Source organism: Gavialis gangeticus, unplaced genomic scaffold (genome assembly GCF_001723915.1).
Source record: "Gavialis gangeticus isolate Ggan-Ray unplaced genomic scaffold, GavGan_comp1, whole genome shotgun sequence".
In the NCBI taxonomy this organism is placed as follows: domain Eukaryota; kingdom Metazoa; phylum Chordata; order Crocodylia; family Gavialidae; genus Gavialis; species Gavialis gangeticus.
In genome coordinates, this window is record NW_017729015.1 from 10061388 (window position 1) to 10078150 (window position 16763).

General features: G+C 41.9%; 1 protein-coding gene across 1 annotated transcript in view; it reads right to left on the reverse strand.

Moving 5' to 3' along the window:
• The window catches only part of ZMPSTE24 (zinc metallopeptidase STE24), a 22312-nt gene that overhangs the window by 3856 nt on the left and 1693 nt on the right, over nucleotides 1-16763 (reverse strand). The window contains exons 2-9 of the mRNA XM_019512196.1: nucleotides 14746-14892; nucleotides 11502-11588; nucleotides 8490-8606; nucleotides 7945-8097; nucleotides 5558-5699; nucleotides 3700-3863; nucleotides 1811-1915; nucleotides 689-832 (exon numbers count right to left, since the gene is read on the reverse strand). Coding sequence (XP_019367741.1) covers nucleotides 689-832; nucleotides 1811-1915; nucleotides 3700-3863; nucleotides 5558-5699; nucleotides 7945-8097; nucleotides 8490-8606; nucleotides 11502-11588; nucleotides 14746-14892 — 1059 coding nt within the window. The remainder of the gene's footprint in view (nucleotides 1-688; nucleotides 833-1810; nucleotides 1916-3699; nucleotides 3864-5557; nucleotides 5700-7944; nucleotides 8098-8489; nucleotides 8607-11501; nucleotides 11589-14745; nucleotides 14893-16763) is intronic.

Here is a 16763-nt window from a genome sequence, read left to right on the forward strand (position 1 = left end):
AAAAAAAAAAAAAAAAAAAAAAAAAATCAAACCTAAAATGTATTTTATAAAACACTTTTGCATGGAAGCCTCCATGTTTTAAAAAACTAAAACCAGAAAAACTGCATTTGTGTCATGTGTCACAGATTCAGTGATTCTCAATTCATTCTACTGACACTCCCCCAGGAAGCTGTTTTAAAATTGCCTTTTATTATTTGATTTTTACATAGTTTTAAAATGATTTCTACTGCAAAATAGAGGTTATAGTGCAGGACACAATCATGGCCTGAAACTGTTTCTAAAAATGCATTATCTGCCTGCCTTTCTTAGACTGAATCATGTTTCATTTTTTACTTTAATATTTCATTTGCTCTTTTATGTTCTGTTTCTTACTGTAAACCACTGTGAGCTTTTGCTGGAAAGGGCTGCATATAAATCTAACACATAAATAAATAACCTATATTTTTGTGTTATGATCTTGCCTACTCACACCACTCAGAGATTGCTGCAGTAAATTACAATAGGATTTCCAGACCACTAACCATACCAATATTAAGGTGAATTGCTTACATAATACTGCCACCAGAAATTCCAAACAATTCCCTGTAATAATAATACCAGGAAAAATGATTAAGTCATTACCTAAGCAGTCTGATATTCAACTCTCTCTCTTTTAAACAGATTATTTTTCATAAAAGCTGTTATTTACCTCATTATAAGGTGAAAAAATGAACTGGAAGATAATCATCAGGCCTATTAGGGTAGGTTGGGTCTCATAGAAACCAAATGCAGCAAAGAGTTCCTTCCGTCCAATTAATACAGCAAACAAGAAGAAACAGAGAAAGGAGTTCATCTAGAAAGAAACAATATTCCCATTAAAATGGGCCTTTTAGTTTAGCATACAGTTATTGATTAAAATTCTTATGTTACAGTTATAATCTGAAATAAATGTATTGTTGGGGGAAAAAAGCATGTCATTAGGCAATTAAAAACCTCTTATAATGTACACAAAGTGGCTGACTTAAGACTGCAGTCAATCTTAACTGAATTTCCCAATTCTCAAGTCCTTGACTTTCCAGCTTTCATGATGTAGCTCTGCAACATAATTATAAAGTTAGTGTCCATTAATCAAAAAGGAGTCTTACAAAAAATGGAAACTGCCATATTACTCGGGTGGACTATAAAAAAATTGTATGGGCAGGTAGAAAGAAATCAGGAGGGTCAGGTCACAGATTAAACAGAACAAAACAAGAAAGCATACAAGTCACAAGTAAGAGGAAGACCACAGACAGTGTAAGTCCCCAACTGAATGCAGTGTGCAGTCCAATAATGATGCAGAGAAAGCTGAAGTATTTGCCTTTTTTTTCTACTTCAGTCTTCACAAATAAGGTCACCTACTAGATGACAGCCTAGATAGAGGCTGGCCTAATTATTCTGAAGTGGCAGAATATGTTAGAAATGATTTAAAGAAGCTGGTTGTTTTCAAGTCAGACAGGCTGGAGTGGATGCAAACTAGAGCAACTCAAGAAAACGGCTGAGGTAATTCCAGAGCCAAAATCTTTGCCCCAAAATTCAGTGAGTAGGGAAGGAATGGAGAACCAGGGTGGTCAAGGAGCTGCAATACCCCCTCCCAAACCAGACAAAGAACCAACAGAGCTGAATGGCCCACAGCACTCCCAAGACTTCTGCCTGAGAGATGGCCATTTTGCAGTTGACAGCATGATTAACGAGCATAACGAACAAGTTTGACACGCATGAAGTAGTAAGACAATTCTGCATTACAAAATACAGTAATTAGGATGATACTCAAAGACACCCCTCGAATATTTACCTGGCTGATGACGATATTTTTTATGGTGTGACCTAGCTTCCAGTGACCCAGTTCATGGCCAAGCACAGCCAAAACCTCTTCATTTTTACAACCTTGCTTCTTATTCTGCGTACAGCAAAAAAGGGGAGAAAAAAATCTTAGTATCACCATTACCTACAATATCTTAACTGTTAATTTGCTTTTCCCATCCCAAAGTGAGGTTATTTTCCTCCTAGCAACAGAGGGAAACAAAAAAGTTAATAGTCTGATTTTATCCCTTTTTTATACAGATTCATACAGCCATCTACAATGCATAACTCTGTTGTACTTAGAAGCTTTAGAACAATGTTATATAGATCAGGGGTTGGCAAACCACAGCAACTGGACCCAGATTCAACCCATGAAGAACTTGGATCCAGCCTCTGGTGGGAGGGAGGTAGAAGATAGGGAATTGGTGACAGAGAAAAAATGAACAAGCCCCAGAAGTTCAATTTAGAGGGGCCATGTTCTGCATTCCCAAGCTACCTGCTACTGTCCCAGCTCCCTTTGCTCTGTGCTGAGGGCTCTTTACTGACATCCTCAACACCAGATATGTTGATTCCCACCACAGCTGTGCTGATTCCACTTGGTGTTGGTGTAGCACATAAGCCAAGAAGCTCCATTAGGAAGGCATGCACTAAGCACACCTGGTGTGGCAGCAGAGGTAGAGCCCACAGACAGCATTGGGTGGGTTGTAAGCAGTGATCTGCATTCATAAAAAGTTGCCAATCCCTGGTCTAGATAGTGATTTGTGTGTGCACGAGCGTGTGTAAACCAATCATAGGCAGAATTCTTCTAAATTCCCTAATGGGAAAATCAATTTGCTTATCTCTGACAGTACTAATCAATAAACTGATTTTCCTACTTTGAGAGATTTTTAGTCCTTTCCTTCTGTTGGTGAAAAGGAAATTTGGGAAATATCTGTGTTGCCAAACACTTTCACCATTAGCTTTACAGCTCAGACATGGTCCAATAAGATCAAACCTTTGGTCTTGAGGCAAAGAAAAAACAAAGTGGAAGCCAGGAGCTGTTTCCTCAAAGGAAGCAGGGTAATGAGCAATGGGCCACCTCCCCCTGGGGGCTCCATGGAAAGGGGAGAGACCGAGGGAGAGCTTTTTTCAGATAAGCGAAAGGTCTGTTTGGCTGACCCAGCTTTCTTCTTTATGCCGTTTCTGCAGAAGAGGCAACCTTAACTGAAAAACATCATTTGCAAGATACTAAGTCCAAGTCTGAGTGAATTCCCGAAAACCTTTATAATAGGTAAATCCAGGGTTAAGTGAAACCCGTCACTTTATTTCAAATGGGTTTAATAAATTCAGGCTTTAGTCAGACAGAACAGGTTTGCTTCCTGTCCCACAGCTAAACTGTAATGGGACAGGCACAGGGAAGTTCTTCCTGAATTGAAATGAGGAATCTCTTTCCCAGTCCCTGAAGACTTTAGACAGGAAGACTATGGCACTGATTGCCAAGAAAAGACATTGGAAAGGGAAAAAAGCAGATTTTGAGGCCTCCAATGGAAAACAGGTGATGAACTTGGGCTTAGTGAAGGAAGAAATGGCATAGGATCATACCATTCAGAACCTCGAGAGGTAGAAAAACACTATCAGAGTTCTCAAGGGGTTATTAGGAATCTCAGGATGAGGTGCTTGACTTGCTGGTGTCATACCCATGCACAACCCCAGCAAACCCGTTTACATCACTATTTCAAAGATGCTTTTGTAATTAAATCAGGTTGTTTTGTTTTAAGTGCAATTCTGGTTTTGTTTTTAAAGTTTATTCAGACCTATAATAAAACATGCAGAAGACAAAAGGGAGAGCTCTCTGGGGAATTATGAAAAACAACATGAAAAGGGAACAAAAATTAAGCTCACTTTAACTTTGGACTTTGTCTCTTCATCTTCAGCATCTTCACTTCCTTCTGATGGTTCTTTGTTCAGTGCAGAGTAGTCTTCTAGAAGGGTGTCAAACAGCACTATCCGCTTATTCTTGAAGAAGCCATAAAAATAAGCATTGCTATGGGAAGAGCGCTTGGAGCCTAGTGGGGGAAATTTACATGAAAAACAAGGGTCAAAACACTATGTGCATTAAAATATAGTTATGCTACTTCCTGTTTACTAGATCTCTCAGGGGAGTCCTCTCATTACATAAACTGGCATGGATTCATTGCAAAAGTTAGATTGCATACAGAGAGCACAAAAGAACTCTCTTGCTGGATAACTTACAACCCTCCTTTTGCTCTGAATCTGCCTCCTTCATCCTTTGTCAATTTCAAGACAATTATTTAAGACATTTTTTTCTGCTGGAAAATGCAAATCAATATTTTCCTTTTTGTTGGGAAGTACTTACTAAAAACTAAAGCCTTGGTATATTTGGGGGAAAAACAAACCTGCTAAAAAACACCTGTATTTCATTATTATGTGAAGTAACTTTTCGTACCATTTGGAACTACAATACTAACGCCACCCATAAAAGCTGGTCCAAAGCACTATGAGTTTGGTGGAAAGACTCCCACAGTGGGCTTTTGATTAGTTACTAAGTTGGCACTATATCAAAGATCATTATAAGCAGAGTTAATTATACCAATCAGGGGGGAGCGAAGGGGCATGGGTGGAGGCTGGGCAGATCAATGCGCCCCATGGTGACGGAGGGAAGGGGCAGGCACTGCCCAGTGGGGCAGGTGAGGGGGAACCCAGGACAGTGCTGCGGCTCGTTGTGCGGGTTGGCTCCCACTGCTGCTTGCACCTTGACAGCAGGCAGGCTGCAGCTGCCAGCTGGAGCTGGTGCTCCGTGGGGCTCTTCTCGGTGGTGGTGGGACTCAAATTGGGCACCAACTGCACTGGGAGGGGACTGCAGCCACCCCAAATTTTGCCACTATTCCGCTCTCAGCGCTGCCGCCAGCTGCCCGGTGTAGCTCTGACTCTTCCCAGCTCATGGGTAGAGGCAGGGCATTGAGCTGGGGCTGCACGCAGCAGCCCCCACCCCTGGCCCATGTGGATCCAGGGGCAATCGGCCCCTCCCCACCACCCCTGCTTGCCCTCCCAGGATGCAAGCAGCAGCAGGAGCTGTCCCCCACCATGAGCCACAGCTCCACACCCCTCCCCCACAGATTGGGCAGCCTTCTCTCACATTGCAGAGGGGCATTGATCTGCACCACCCCAGCCCCTTTCCTCCCACCACAATGGACTGACCAGCTGGAGGCAGCTCTCCATGCTGCTGGGCCGTGCTCTTTGCTGCCTACATGCTGTGCTGCAGCTGTGTGCAGCACAGGCATTTATCAGCCAAATTATCGGCTCCATGGTGCTGATATCCAATACACCAAATTTTCTTTGTATCAGTACCAATCCGAGTCGGATTGATGCATCAGTGCACCTCTAAAGAAAACGCTATACTTTCTTGTTTAAGGTCCTAAAGTGAGACCTAGGAGACCTGGTTTTATTGCTGGCTCTGCCACCTATTTCTTAAATAATGGTGGACAAGATCATGATAATGCTTACATATAAGAAAACCGAATCAAGAATGTACAATCATATTACTGGACTACATTTAAATGGTCACTAAGGTACAAAGTGTTATAACATGCCTTCAAGGATGTTGACAGCACTCCCATAGAAAAGGGATCCCACATGCCTGGACAGAACGTACTAGGTTGTTTTGTTGAATGAACTGCTAAAAGAATATTTAAAAAGGTTAGATATCTGTGGCCTCCAAATAAAAACTTAAGAGCCTCACCTTCTACAACATAGACCTTAGTCAAAGGGAAGTCAATACTCTTTGCCATGACTTCAATTTCTTGTTTGAGCTCTCCCTCAGGAAGTGGAATGAATTTATCAAACAAAGGGGCAATGTAGTCCGCGTAGATTGTAACAAGGACCTACAAAGCAAACATGGGTGTTAAAACAAGGCACAGAAAAATCCTGGGTGAACTAAACTGCAGTTGCTCATTAGCAAAATTAAATCTTAAAATTTGAGAATATTTCTACATTCAGTTCTTCTAATACATGTGAGGGTGGGGAGGGGGGCGCGCTGTGCGGAGCTGCCTGGCTTGGCCTAGCCTGAGTGAGGGGCCCGGCTGTCGCTGAGCCGCAGCCACTGGGGAGGACCCTGCCCCCATTGCCCAGGCCAAAGCAGCTGCATCACAGAGCCAACCCAGGCCCCAGCGGCTGCAGCTCGGTGACAGGGAAGCTGAGCCCCCTCAGTGAGCGCAACCTGGCCTGGCACATGTGGGCAGCGGCTAGCCAGGCAGCAGGCTACCCAGGCTGGCTCGGAGGCACAGCGGGAGCTTGCGTGTCTACAGTGAGCCCCTGAGGTAGGCAGCTGCAGGACTCTGTGGTGAGGAGGGTGGGGGAGGAGAGGGAAGAATCCCCCTCTGGGGCTGGGTATCATCACAGAGCCCCCCTCCACACCCTGCAGCAGGGGATGAGGAAGGGGAAGAGTCCCCCTCCAGCACCACACAGAGTCGCCCTGCCTGGCCCGCAGCAGTGGGGGGGAAGGAAGAGGAGGAAGAGGGCATCACAGCCCAACTTGTGAAACTTGATTAAAACTGGAATATACCCTCTTTTTTTTTTTTTTTAAACAAGCTACATATCTCACATCATTTAAGGTTTGTTATCAATGGGTTATCAGGAGAATTTTGGCTAGAGATTAGAAGCAGCTTTCTGACTATGTGGGTGGTCAAACATTGGAACAAGCTACTAAGAATAGTTGTAATATCTCCATTCCCAGAAATCTTTAAAAGTAGGTTAGACAGACACTTGATGGGGAAGATTTAAGTTAGGGATGATCCTGTCCTGAGCAGGCGGGTGGGCTAGATAACCTCATGACGTCCCTTCCAACCCGACTTTCCTATGTTCCAGTGACTCAGTGCTCGACACAAATCTTCTGAATTAGAGACCAAATGTAAGTAATTCATAAGTAATTCCACACCCGCCCCCCCTGGGGTGTCTGGGCAGCAAATCACAGCTCTGCCCCAGCTCCAGTCACCGCTGCAAGATCCCAGCCCCAGAGCAGCTCTCTGCCAGTACTGCTGGGGCCAGTCTCCATGGAAACCCTGGCCCCATCCTGTCTCCAGGTGTCTCCATGGAAACTGGCTGCAGAAATGCGGGCAGGGGCCGTTGGGAAATGGAGTCTGCTGCAGGCCTGATCCGGCCAATGGGCTGGACTTTGCCTGTCCACAAAACAATGAATACTGAAATTCAGTTTCTGTAATTGCACAGCAGTGCACACAGAGGGGAACAATTTGAATTATTCACCTACTAATGGGTTCTAAATTAACTAACCATTCAGGAAGAGATCAGTATGAACAACTCAACAGGCAATGGTGTTCAAAGGCACAAAGATGTTAGCTGTTTAATTTACTTATTTATATAAAACTTCATAGCCCCCAAATTTGTTTTCAATTTGCATCGGAATAAAAATGAGATATTTTGACATCCGCACAAACACACACAAGAAACCCACCCCAGAAGAGCCAACAGCCCACTGGCCTAGCTTTCTCATATTCTGGAATAAATACCTTAACCCCTCTGCTCTTGGCTGGGGTAGGTCACTTTAGAAATCCCATTAGACCCATAAATCCTTCTCACTTAATGCCTTATCAAAATGCTCTAGTATTTTTATGAAAAACTTATTTCAATGAATTTGCATTTTTCAACAACTGTATCCCTCAAAAAAAAAAAAATCACTAAGCTTTGCTATTCAATAACTTGAGCAGTGATCTAGAAAAAAAATCATTAGAATTACTTGGGCTTTAATATAGCCAAATGCAAGGTCATGCATCTAGGAGCAAAGAACAGAGATCACACTTATGATAAGACACAAGAAATGCGTCCTGGAAAACTTGAACTTAACAGTCATGATAAAAGCCAACTGTACTCTAAATCCTAGTTTCCTAGGAGTTTATGTGGTGGATGACAGCAAATGCAACATCTGGATGTATAAACTGGAGAATTAAACCGCCTTACTTCCTAAACCAAAACGTAAAAAAAATAAATAAAAAATTCACCTGATACACAATTGCATTATAATAAAGATTGAGAGATTTAAATGTTTCTTCTGTGTACTGTATTCTGAAAAGAAACTAGGATTTGAAAGACAAAAAAATGTATCTCCATACTCACCAAAGAAACAACCAATGTGAAAAGCCAGGCATAAATGAAGAAGTAGTCTCCCCCTATTTTAATAATGTAAAGCAGAAGAGATGTCACCGGTAATAGAATACACTGTGTCACAACAAACTTCTTGATGGCATCCTTAAAAAAGAATCCCAGTGTCTGTAAAGAAAGGATATTCATATTGTATTACTGTAGTACAGCAAGTTAACGAACTGGATGGCTGCCTCATGTTCAGAAACTACCATAGGCTATAAGTAGATTGCATCAATACATAATGGGAAATACTCTGAGATCAGGCAGAAGGAATCTCCAGGTCCCAAACCAAGGCAGTTACAGATCTGTCCACCTGGTATTTTCAGTAAAATACTGATGCAATGCAGAAAGGTTGTTTTTAGAGTCTATCCCAACCATGTAGTTGGCTCCAGTAAAAGGTACCACCCACAAAAATCCTTGGCTCTTGCATATTTCCTTGACCATCATATGCCTACGACATCACTAAAACTGATTTGGTAGTGTTCAAGTTATTTCAATACAAGTATATTCTACAATACCTGCTGATTGAAGCCATGTTTCTCCTCTATAACGAATGTATTATACAGACTCCATGGTAGGCCCGTCACTGCACTGAAGAGCGTAGCAAGCAGCAAAAACACCAATGACTGAACAATCTAAATCCAAGAAAGAGAATTCCTACTTGTAAATCTTCTACATCAGTGTTATTCCTCTTACTACCAATAGTAATACTACTCTTACCACCCATAGTGGATGTAATGGAAATAGTGTAAATGGAACTGGCTAGTTGCTAAAGACAGAGAGAAATGCAAGCTAAAGATAAGGCAATTATTATTTATTTTTTGTACCACTGGAACAGCCTCTTAGAGATATGTAAATCTGGAGAGGACCTGGTGGGGGAAGCATTTATCATGGCCGTGAGGACAGAAAGGGTAAGGGGCACTTTTGCTGAGAACTATGACCTTGGATTCCCCTTCCTAGAAAGCTGGCACAGGACTTGTGGAGGGATAGCAAGGTATCTGTGGAAGTTTATCTACATCAGAGTTATGTCACTGAGCTACCCAGTCCTAGTATGATCTAATACAATGGTGCTCAAGCTCTGGCCTGTAGACTGAAACTGAAAGAGGCTGCACCATCGGCCCAAAGAGCTCCCCACAGGTCTGGAAATCTGGCTTCCAGAGCTGTGGCAATTAATGTTACTGCTGCTTCCCTGGCACCAAAGTTCTGGACCTGTGGGGAGCCCTGCAGGCCTGATGACACAGCCCCCCTGCACTGGACCACTGTGGTGCCTGGGGCTGGGCAGCAACTAGATCAGGGGCCAGATTGCACTGATAAGCTAACCCTGCACACCAGCCCCACACTGCATCAGACCAAAAGACCAGCACACCTGAAGGATTCAACCCTCAGTCTGGCTTTGCACCACTTATCCAGCTCACAGGGCCAAAAGGTTGTGCACCACAGATCTAATAAACAAGCAGGCATAGAAGTGACTGGTTGAAGATACCATAAGACTCATGAGTCATAGGCCCCTGCTATGTCACACGTTATGCATTTAACTGGTTAACCATGCAATAAATTTAGACCAGCAACACACACTAAGTAATTATCACACCATGAAAATGATTATCCAGCTATGGAAAGAGCCAACCAGCTACAAAAGTTAGTGCCTGAAAATGTGCAACTCTATAGCTGGTTTCTATGCAGCTTTAATTTGAACATGTAGCAGGACCCTTAGGAAACAGTGACCAGTCTGCTCTGACGGTAGGTAGGGGTTTACTGAAAGCAGAGCACATTGTTCAAGCTCAGACCAACCCAAGCAGTGCCCTCAAAAATGAGATCTGCTGGTAAGGGCCAATGCACATTTCTCTTAAATGATTCATATTTGTGTTCAGCAGCTTACAGATTTTGAATACAGCTTTTCCCTGGTCCTGTTGTAACCTGGGCTTTTCAACTAGTCATCTAGGTACAGTGACACATGCCCTAGCATCTGTAGCGGGCAGTGAGGCATCCTCTGAAGACCCTTATATCTATACACAGGCTAAAGGAGCATTTTCTGTACTTGAATTACTTGTGTCCCATAAAGAACCTGAGGAATCTGAAGGGATTTGCCGTGTGACAATGAGCGTTAGTTAAGTCAAGATGAGTGCCAGTCTCCTTGAGAAAGAAGAATGACAACTCTTCCTCCAATGTTCTTGAAGGCCATCTCTTTCTACTGCTGGAAAGGAAGGATTCAGCTCCCTTAGATCAGGAGTCAGCAACCTACAGCCCATGGACCACATCCAGCCTGCAAAGAAGCTGACTCCAGGCCTACAAAGGTCTGACATGGCCCAGGGGATCAGGCAAAATACAGCTGTGCCAAGCCACCTGTATCCTTCACAGCACTCTCCTCTCTGCTGCTCTCCTGTGCCTGTGTTTACCTTTGATACAGAGTGGCCAAGCACTTGTGGGGAGGGTAAACACAGGTGGCTTGAGTGCTCTGGCGTGTTCAGAGTTGTGGCCCATGACAGAGGGCCAGGTCAATGGCTCTGATCCAGCCAAAGACTGCCAAATCCTTCTCTAGATGAAAGGAGGAGGAAGTAGGTCTGACTCAAAACTGAATGGAACATCAGTCATTCAGTCTTTAGCACGCAGTGACCAAAAAGAAATATGCAGCTTCTTGTAACAAGGCAGGTGTTAATGTCCATGGGGGGTTAGGGAAAAAGTTATCTTTTTTGACTGGCTATCCCATAGCTACAAGTGTCCTACCCCTTCCTCTAAAGTAGCTGATGCTGTTTACTGTCAGCATGGATAATGGATTAGATAAAATTGTTGTTTAATCCTGTATAGCAATTCTTACATTCAGTCTCAATAATATTAACATGGTCTCTTTCAGAGGCAAAGGAGGGTCTAAGCCGGTTCTCCACTCACTATATACCACACAAGTAAGTTCTTATTGAATGACTCAAAATTAAGTAAAACTTAATTATAGGCCTGAACCAGAGTCCACAGAAGTCACCAGAGTCTTTCTACCAACTTTGCTGGTGTTAACTCAGCCCTATACCTAGGGCTATTCAACAAAAGGTAGATTTTAGCAGAAAAAAATAGGAGAAATCCTAGAACTATGGAAGAAGGATGTTGGGATATGTACTCACCATGGCAAGTGACTGCCATGTTAAAATTCAGAGGCAAGACCCTGAAGGAAGACAATGTTTTCAAGTTTAAAATACATATTTTCAGAATTTTTCTGTTTTTGAAGGCCTTCCTGTATCCATTCTGAGACTGCAAAAGGGTGTCATAGAAAACTGACAGCACCAGCTTGGTTGACTTTGGACATCAAAGACATGGTGGATGACAATTCTCTCCTTTGTAAGAGACTAGGTTGGATTTTAGATAACAAACTGAGACTCCATCTTGTCATCAGTCCTCAGAAGAAATATGTAGTACTTTTAATCACACAATCACTGGGCCCCCCCAACCCTGCTTTTATTAAAGTAAATGAGAACATGATCAACTTATGTTTTTAGGCACCCATAGTTTCACAACCCATTGTTTTCAAGAGCACAGTTGCCTACCTCATATTCAGGTCCAAATCCAGCACGACCAGATATTTTTTCAGACACATTCCAAAGGAAAGGAATTCCTCCACAGAGGAGAATCAACTATAAGAGCAAATACATAGAAACACAATATAAAAGCAGGTATTATATAGCTCAGAGTACAAAATCATGTTGACCAGGTAAGTATTTTAAAGGCAACTTGGAAAAGTCTTATAGTCACAACTGGTTTTCTGAGGCTCTACAATATGACTTTAGCATGTGTGTGTGTGTCGCGGGGAAGGAGGTTGTGTACTCTACACTTCTTAAAATTCAGACCGCAAACATGGGTCCCAAACATAGGGATTTAGGTCATCTCATCTGAAACATTTTGGCCGGATAGTTCAGCTTCTAACTTTTTAGATTCTCAAGGATTATTAGAATAAAGCTTGAAACAACATCCACCCAATATGATCTCTTGTCCTAAAAGGATACCCTTAAGGTATCAGATGCCTTAAGGTTTCAATGAATGCCATTATTGCATTATCCCGTTGGGAGATCACAGAATTGTCCATCTTTGAGACCCTTTTGCAGCCTGAGAGCAGGTTATCCAAAACTTACAGGAGCAAACAAAAAGGGGCAAGCCTTGGAGATCTTCCATAATTTATACCTCCTTTGAAAGACTCAAGTCAAACTGTACAATGCTCCATTTCTCCCACATCAACTGATTTTGATCTGGGATTTGAACATCTGAGTGCGGTAATTTCAAACCCAAATCTTAAACCCTTGCACCATGGTTTCTCCAACCTAGAGGGCAAGGTTAGGGAAGCACCACAGCCAGCAGCTTTCTGGAGGCCATATAGAAGAGAGAACTACACAGAAAAGAATGTACCAAAGAAAAGCTAATAAACAGGCCTAGTGATAGTAGAGAACTTCTAGTCTCAGCACCCCCAGCACTAGGTGAGGGGCAGATCCTGTAGAATACTGGGACAGGCAAAAAAGGCACAAGAAAAGTCTGAATAATTATGAACCAAAGCAGAACTTTGCAGGGCTGGCCCTGGCTGTGAAACCTGAAGAGGAAGAAAAGGTGCTACAAAATCACATAGGCTGTGAACAGAACTGCAGGCTTAGGCAGTTCTCCGTGGCTGTCAGTGTTCCCAATGAAACAGTGCCTAACTCCCTATTTCAAGGGCATGAGATAGCTAAACACAAAGGCACTTTTGAAGGGGTTCATAGCATCCGAATGAGCTGGCAACATCCACCCTTTGTTCAGAGCACTGAAAGAGCAAAACAAGTTAGCATCCTTCTGAACACAAATTCACAATCTCATTGGCAAACTCCAAAAGAGACCCTTGGCTTTAGATCTGCGAGCCCTAATTTCCAGCTTTAAAAGTTTATGAAGGGGATTAATGATATTATTTATTTGCCTAAGATTACAGGGGACTAGATTCAATGATTCACAATGTTCTTTCCAATCCTATGTATATTACTATGAAAACCAGAGAGAGGCTGTTTGAGCACTTGATATCTATATCAGTTTGCAGAACTTATTTGCTTTCTTGTTTTTTTGAGAGTGGTACCATGATACTATCTGTCCATTAATTCCACTAATTCACTGTTGCATGACAAGAGAAAAGAAGTACAAGTCTCATTTCACCAAAAATTTCAGAGATACTCATGAACATCAGTATATACCAAGAACTATAAACATATAGGTCACACAATTCATAGAACCACAGAAAATGAGGGTTGGAAGGGACCTCAGGAGGTCACATCTAGTCCAACTGCCTGCTCAAAGCAGGACCATCCCCAACTAGATCATTCCAGCTGAGAGCTTGTCTCTCTGGGTCTTAAAAACCTCTACGGATGGAGAATCCACAGCCTCTGGGTAGCCATGCTCCAAAATTTACCATAAAATTCATGTAAAACATTCAAAATGGAGAAATCAAGAAATTAACTGTGTTCCCTTATGTTCTATAGTGTATTGCAAAAGTCTTTGATGCTATATGGTTTCACAATAACACTATTTCCCCATCTTGTTTTATAATTATTTCTGCATCCTTATAAAAATAAATAATTGTTTTATGCTATTATTTTAATAATAGATTTATAATATAAATTAGGTGTTACTTTGGGAGCCATACTTCTTGAGGGCAACAGGTAAAAATATTATTTTTGCAACAAGTAAAATATTTTTCAAAAGAATCTCTGTACAGAGTAATTTAGAGCAATATGGTTTAACAATATTTTATTTCACATTTAGTTTTATATAATTATGAAATGTTTATGCAACTTAGTCTTAAAGATCTCAAACAATAAATTTCCCAAAACACTGGATGCAACTATCTTCCAACATGATTATCTTTTTATCTTTAAGTTAAACTAACCTAAAAATAACCCTTCCCCACCTCCACAAAGACATAAAAATGTAAAAACCTAAGATAATATTACAAAGGGATATTTTAAATGACATAACATAATAGAAATGCAGTAAGTGATATCAAGCAGGCACAATTATACATAAATATCAAGCTATTTTTATACAGCTAATTTAATATGGCAACTGACAATGTATACTTCCTTATAACTCACAATTCATTGATTACATTTTACTGTACAGTTTTATTGTCACAAAATTCACTTTTTTCTCCACTATAACACTTTAAGATGCTACATATTATTTTATTTAAGAAACGATACGTAATAATGTAACTACAGGCCTAACTTAAGTTACACCTGGAAGAGGACAGTTAAAACTGTATAATCAACCTTTGTATTCCTTGTGTTTTTTAAAGTAAAAATTCAATACAAATGCACACATACTGCTGCAGTGGAGGGGGGCAGGAAGGTGAGGCACAGAACAAGCCTAGCAGACTTGCAAGCTCCACTGATAATGCATTACTACTTGGTCAAAATGTGTTTCTGTTTGTATTCTACCTCCTAGGAGGGAAATATGGGAGGTAATGCATAAATAAGTAGATTGTGGTTATGAGTGTCTTCGTATCTGGTGGTGGGGGGTGGGTTGTGAAGAGGAGGATGGTGTGACCATTTTTGTGTTGGCTAAACAAGTTGCATTTAATACAGCAAGATAGCTAGTAATAATAGAGTTATAGTAAAATTTCTCAATTTTAGCTAAATGCTGCACTTCTATACTGAACTGGTGAGAGCACTGGCCCTAGAACTGCATAGTAACATTAAAAGTCAGATGTTTTACATTCAAATACAAGATACAAAGATAAAAAGATAAGCATTGTATAAATCTGAAAGCAGTTCAAGTACTTACAGTGCCTTCCACCTCCGAATACAGTCCTGACCAAAAACTGAAAGTACTTTTATCCAATTGATACAGACGAGATTTCTCAAATGTTTCCGAATCCATAATCTGTCCTAATTCCCATGGTACGTGGGTTGTTGTTCTGTACACCCTCCTCTGAAATAGCAAGGGAGATGACTTAATAACATTTTATATCAGATTACCTACTTGTATTTCAATAGTCAAATTGCAAAATCCAGAACACTTTTATGCACAAGTCATCATGTAAATCTATCAAGGTAACAGTCTGTTCTTGACTGACTTACTCTCCATCAAACCACAAATGCAATTTCAGACCAAGAATTGACAGATGTGTTTACATTCATTCCTAGCCTTTAAAAATATACACAAAAATAATTTTCTATAAATATCACAGAAATAGCTTCCAGTCCAGAACATGAGTCCTGGAACTGTAACAATGTAGAATGCCAATCAAAGGGAATTTTCCCTTCTGATGCATATGTGGGACTCTCAATGACTTTGCTGAGAACTTCAAGTGCACAAGTATGGCTCAAATATCATAAACCAGGGCTTTCATTTCACTTATGGGAAACAGAATTTCCCCCTGTTCTTTAATGATGTATTTGAATCTATAAGAACACAAGTACATTTACATTTGTCTACTAGGCTAAGGAGACCTCAACATACTTCCCTAGAGACAAGTGACAGGCAGCTCCTACCCAAACTTTCATGCAAGCGTGAAAACCAGAACTGAAGACAGTGCCTAGTAAAAGGCTCGCTAATGCCATCAGCAACAACAATGCTTTCTGCTTTCTCCTTAATAGTCCCCTACTTACGATGTTCTCTTTCAACCACTTCCAGCTGGTATGTATGTTCAGCCAGTGAGTCATATTTTGGGATCAAAGTCATGCTTTCCACAATATAGTCCCCCAGTCTTCATGTATGACTTACCTCCTTTGTTCCTTGATGAATGACATGGCATGTGGCCTTAATAAAACACTTAAGGCTCAAAGAAGGTCACATTCCCAAACAATACAGATGAGTACAAAAAAAATGAACCGTCTTTATAACAACAACAAAGCAAAGGTACCAGAGTTGGCAAGGGACAACAGGGAATTGTTAGGTGGTTGCTCTGAGAAGAATTTTAAAGAAGGGGAGAGATGGATCAGAGTGGATCAAATGGAAACGACAAGATAACACTGCTCAGAGTTTTTCATTTTATGTGCTTTTTGGTTTTGAGATTGTTTGCCAGATAAAAAATAAGGAAGAGACATTAGAGGGATCAAACCTTGAATCCTGTTACCTACTACACTGGCAATATATGCAGCTTCTTCAAACTGTGCTGCCAAAGACTTTATATTTTCTTCCTTATCATTGGCTAAAGATACTGAAGTAGCATTAAGCGTAATAAAAAATCCCTATGGGACCTACCAGAAATACTTGCTTGGTACACCTGATGTCAAATACTAGCTTCCCAGAGGGAGGGAAAACTCAACAAGCAAACAACCACCACCACCCACACACACATCCTCTGAAACCTTTTTTGTTTTTTTATGGCCACTTTGAAAGTCTATTAATATGGAGCAGGCAGGGGTATCAAGGATGCAGCCCACAGGCCTGGTTTGCCCCAAGAAGCCATCTGGCTCACAGGGCTCTTACAGGGGCAGGGCAAGTGTGGGCGTGGCTTGTTCAAATATCATAAACCAGGCTTTCATTTCACTTATGTGGTGAATTCCCAGCTGAGGCCGGGTGGGTGCAAGTGCTGCCCAGTCAGGGCCGGGTGGGCGCAAGGAGGGGTGGGGCAGAGGCTCCTGCTGTTGCGAGCTGCTTGTATGGCTGCTTAACCAGCGGTTCGTGCTGCTGTTCTCGCTGCTGGTCTGGCAGGGCACGTGCCTCTGGATCTGTGTGGGGTGAGGTGGGCGCGGAGCTGACCCAAGCAGGGTGTGGGGCACTGCCCCTGTTCCGAACCCATGTGCCGCGGACCCGAAGAAGCTGCCACCGCCATTTGCAGCGGGGGGGGGGGGGGG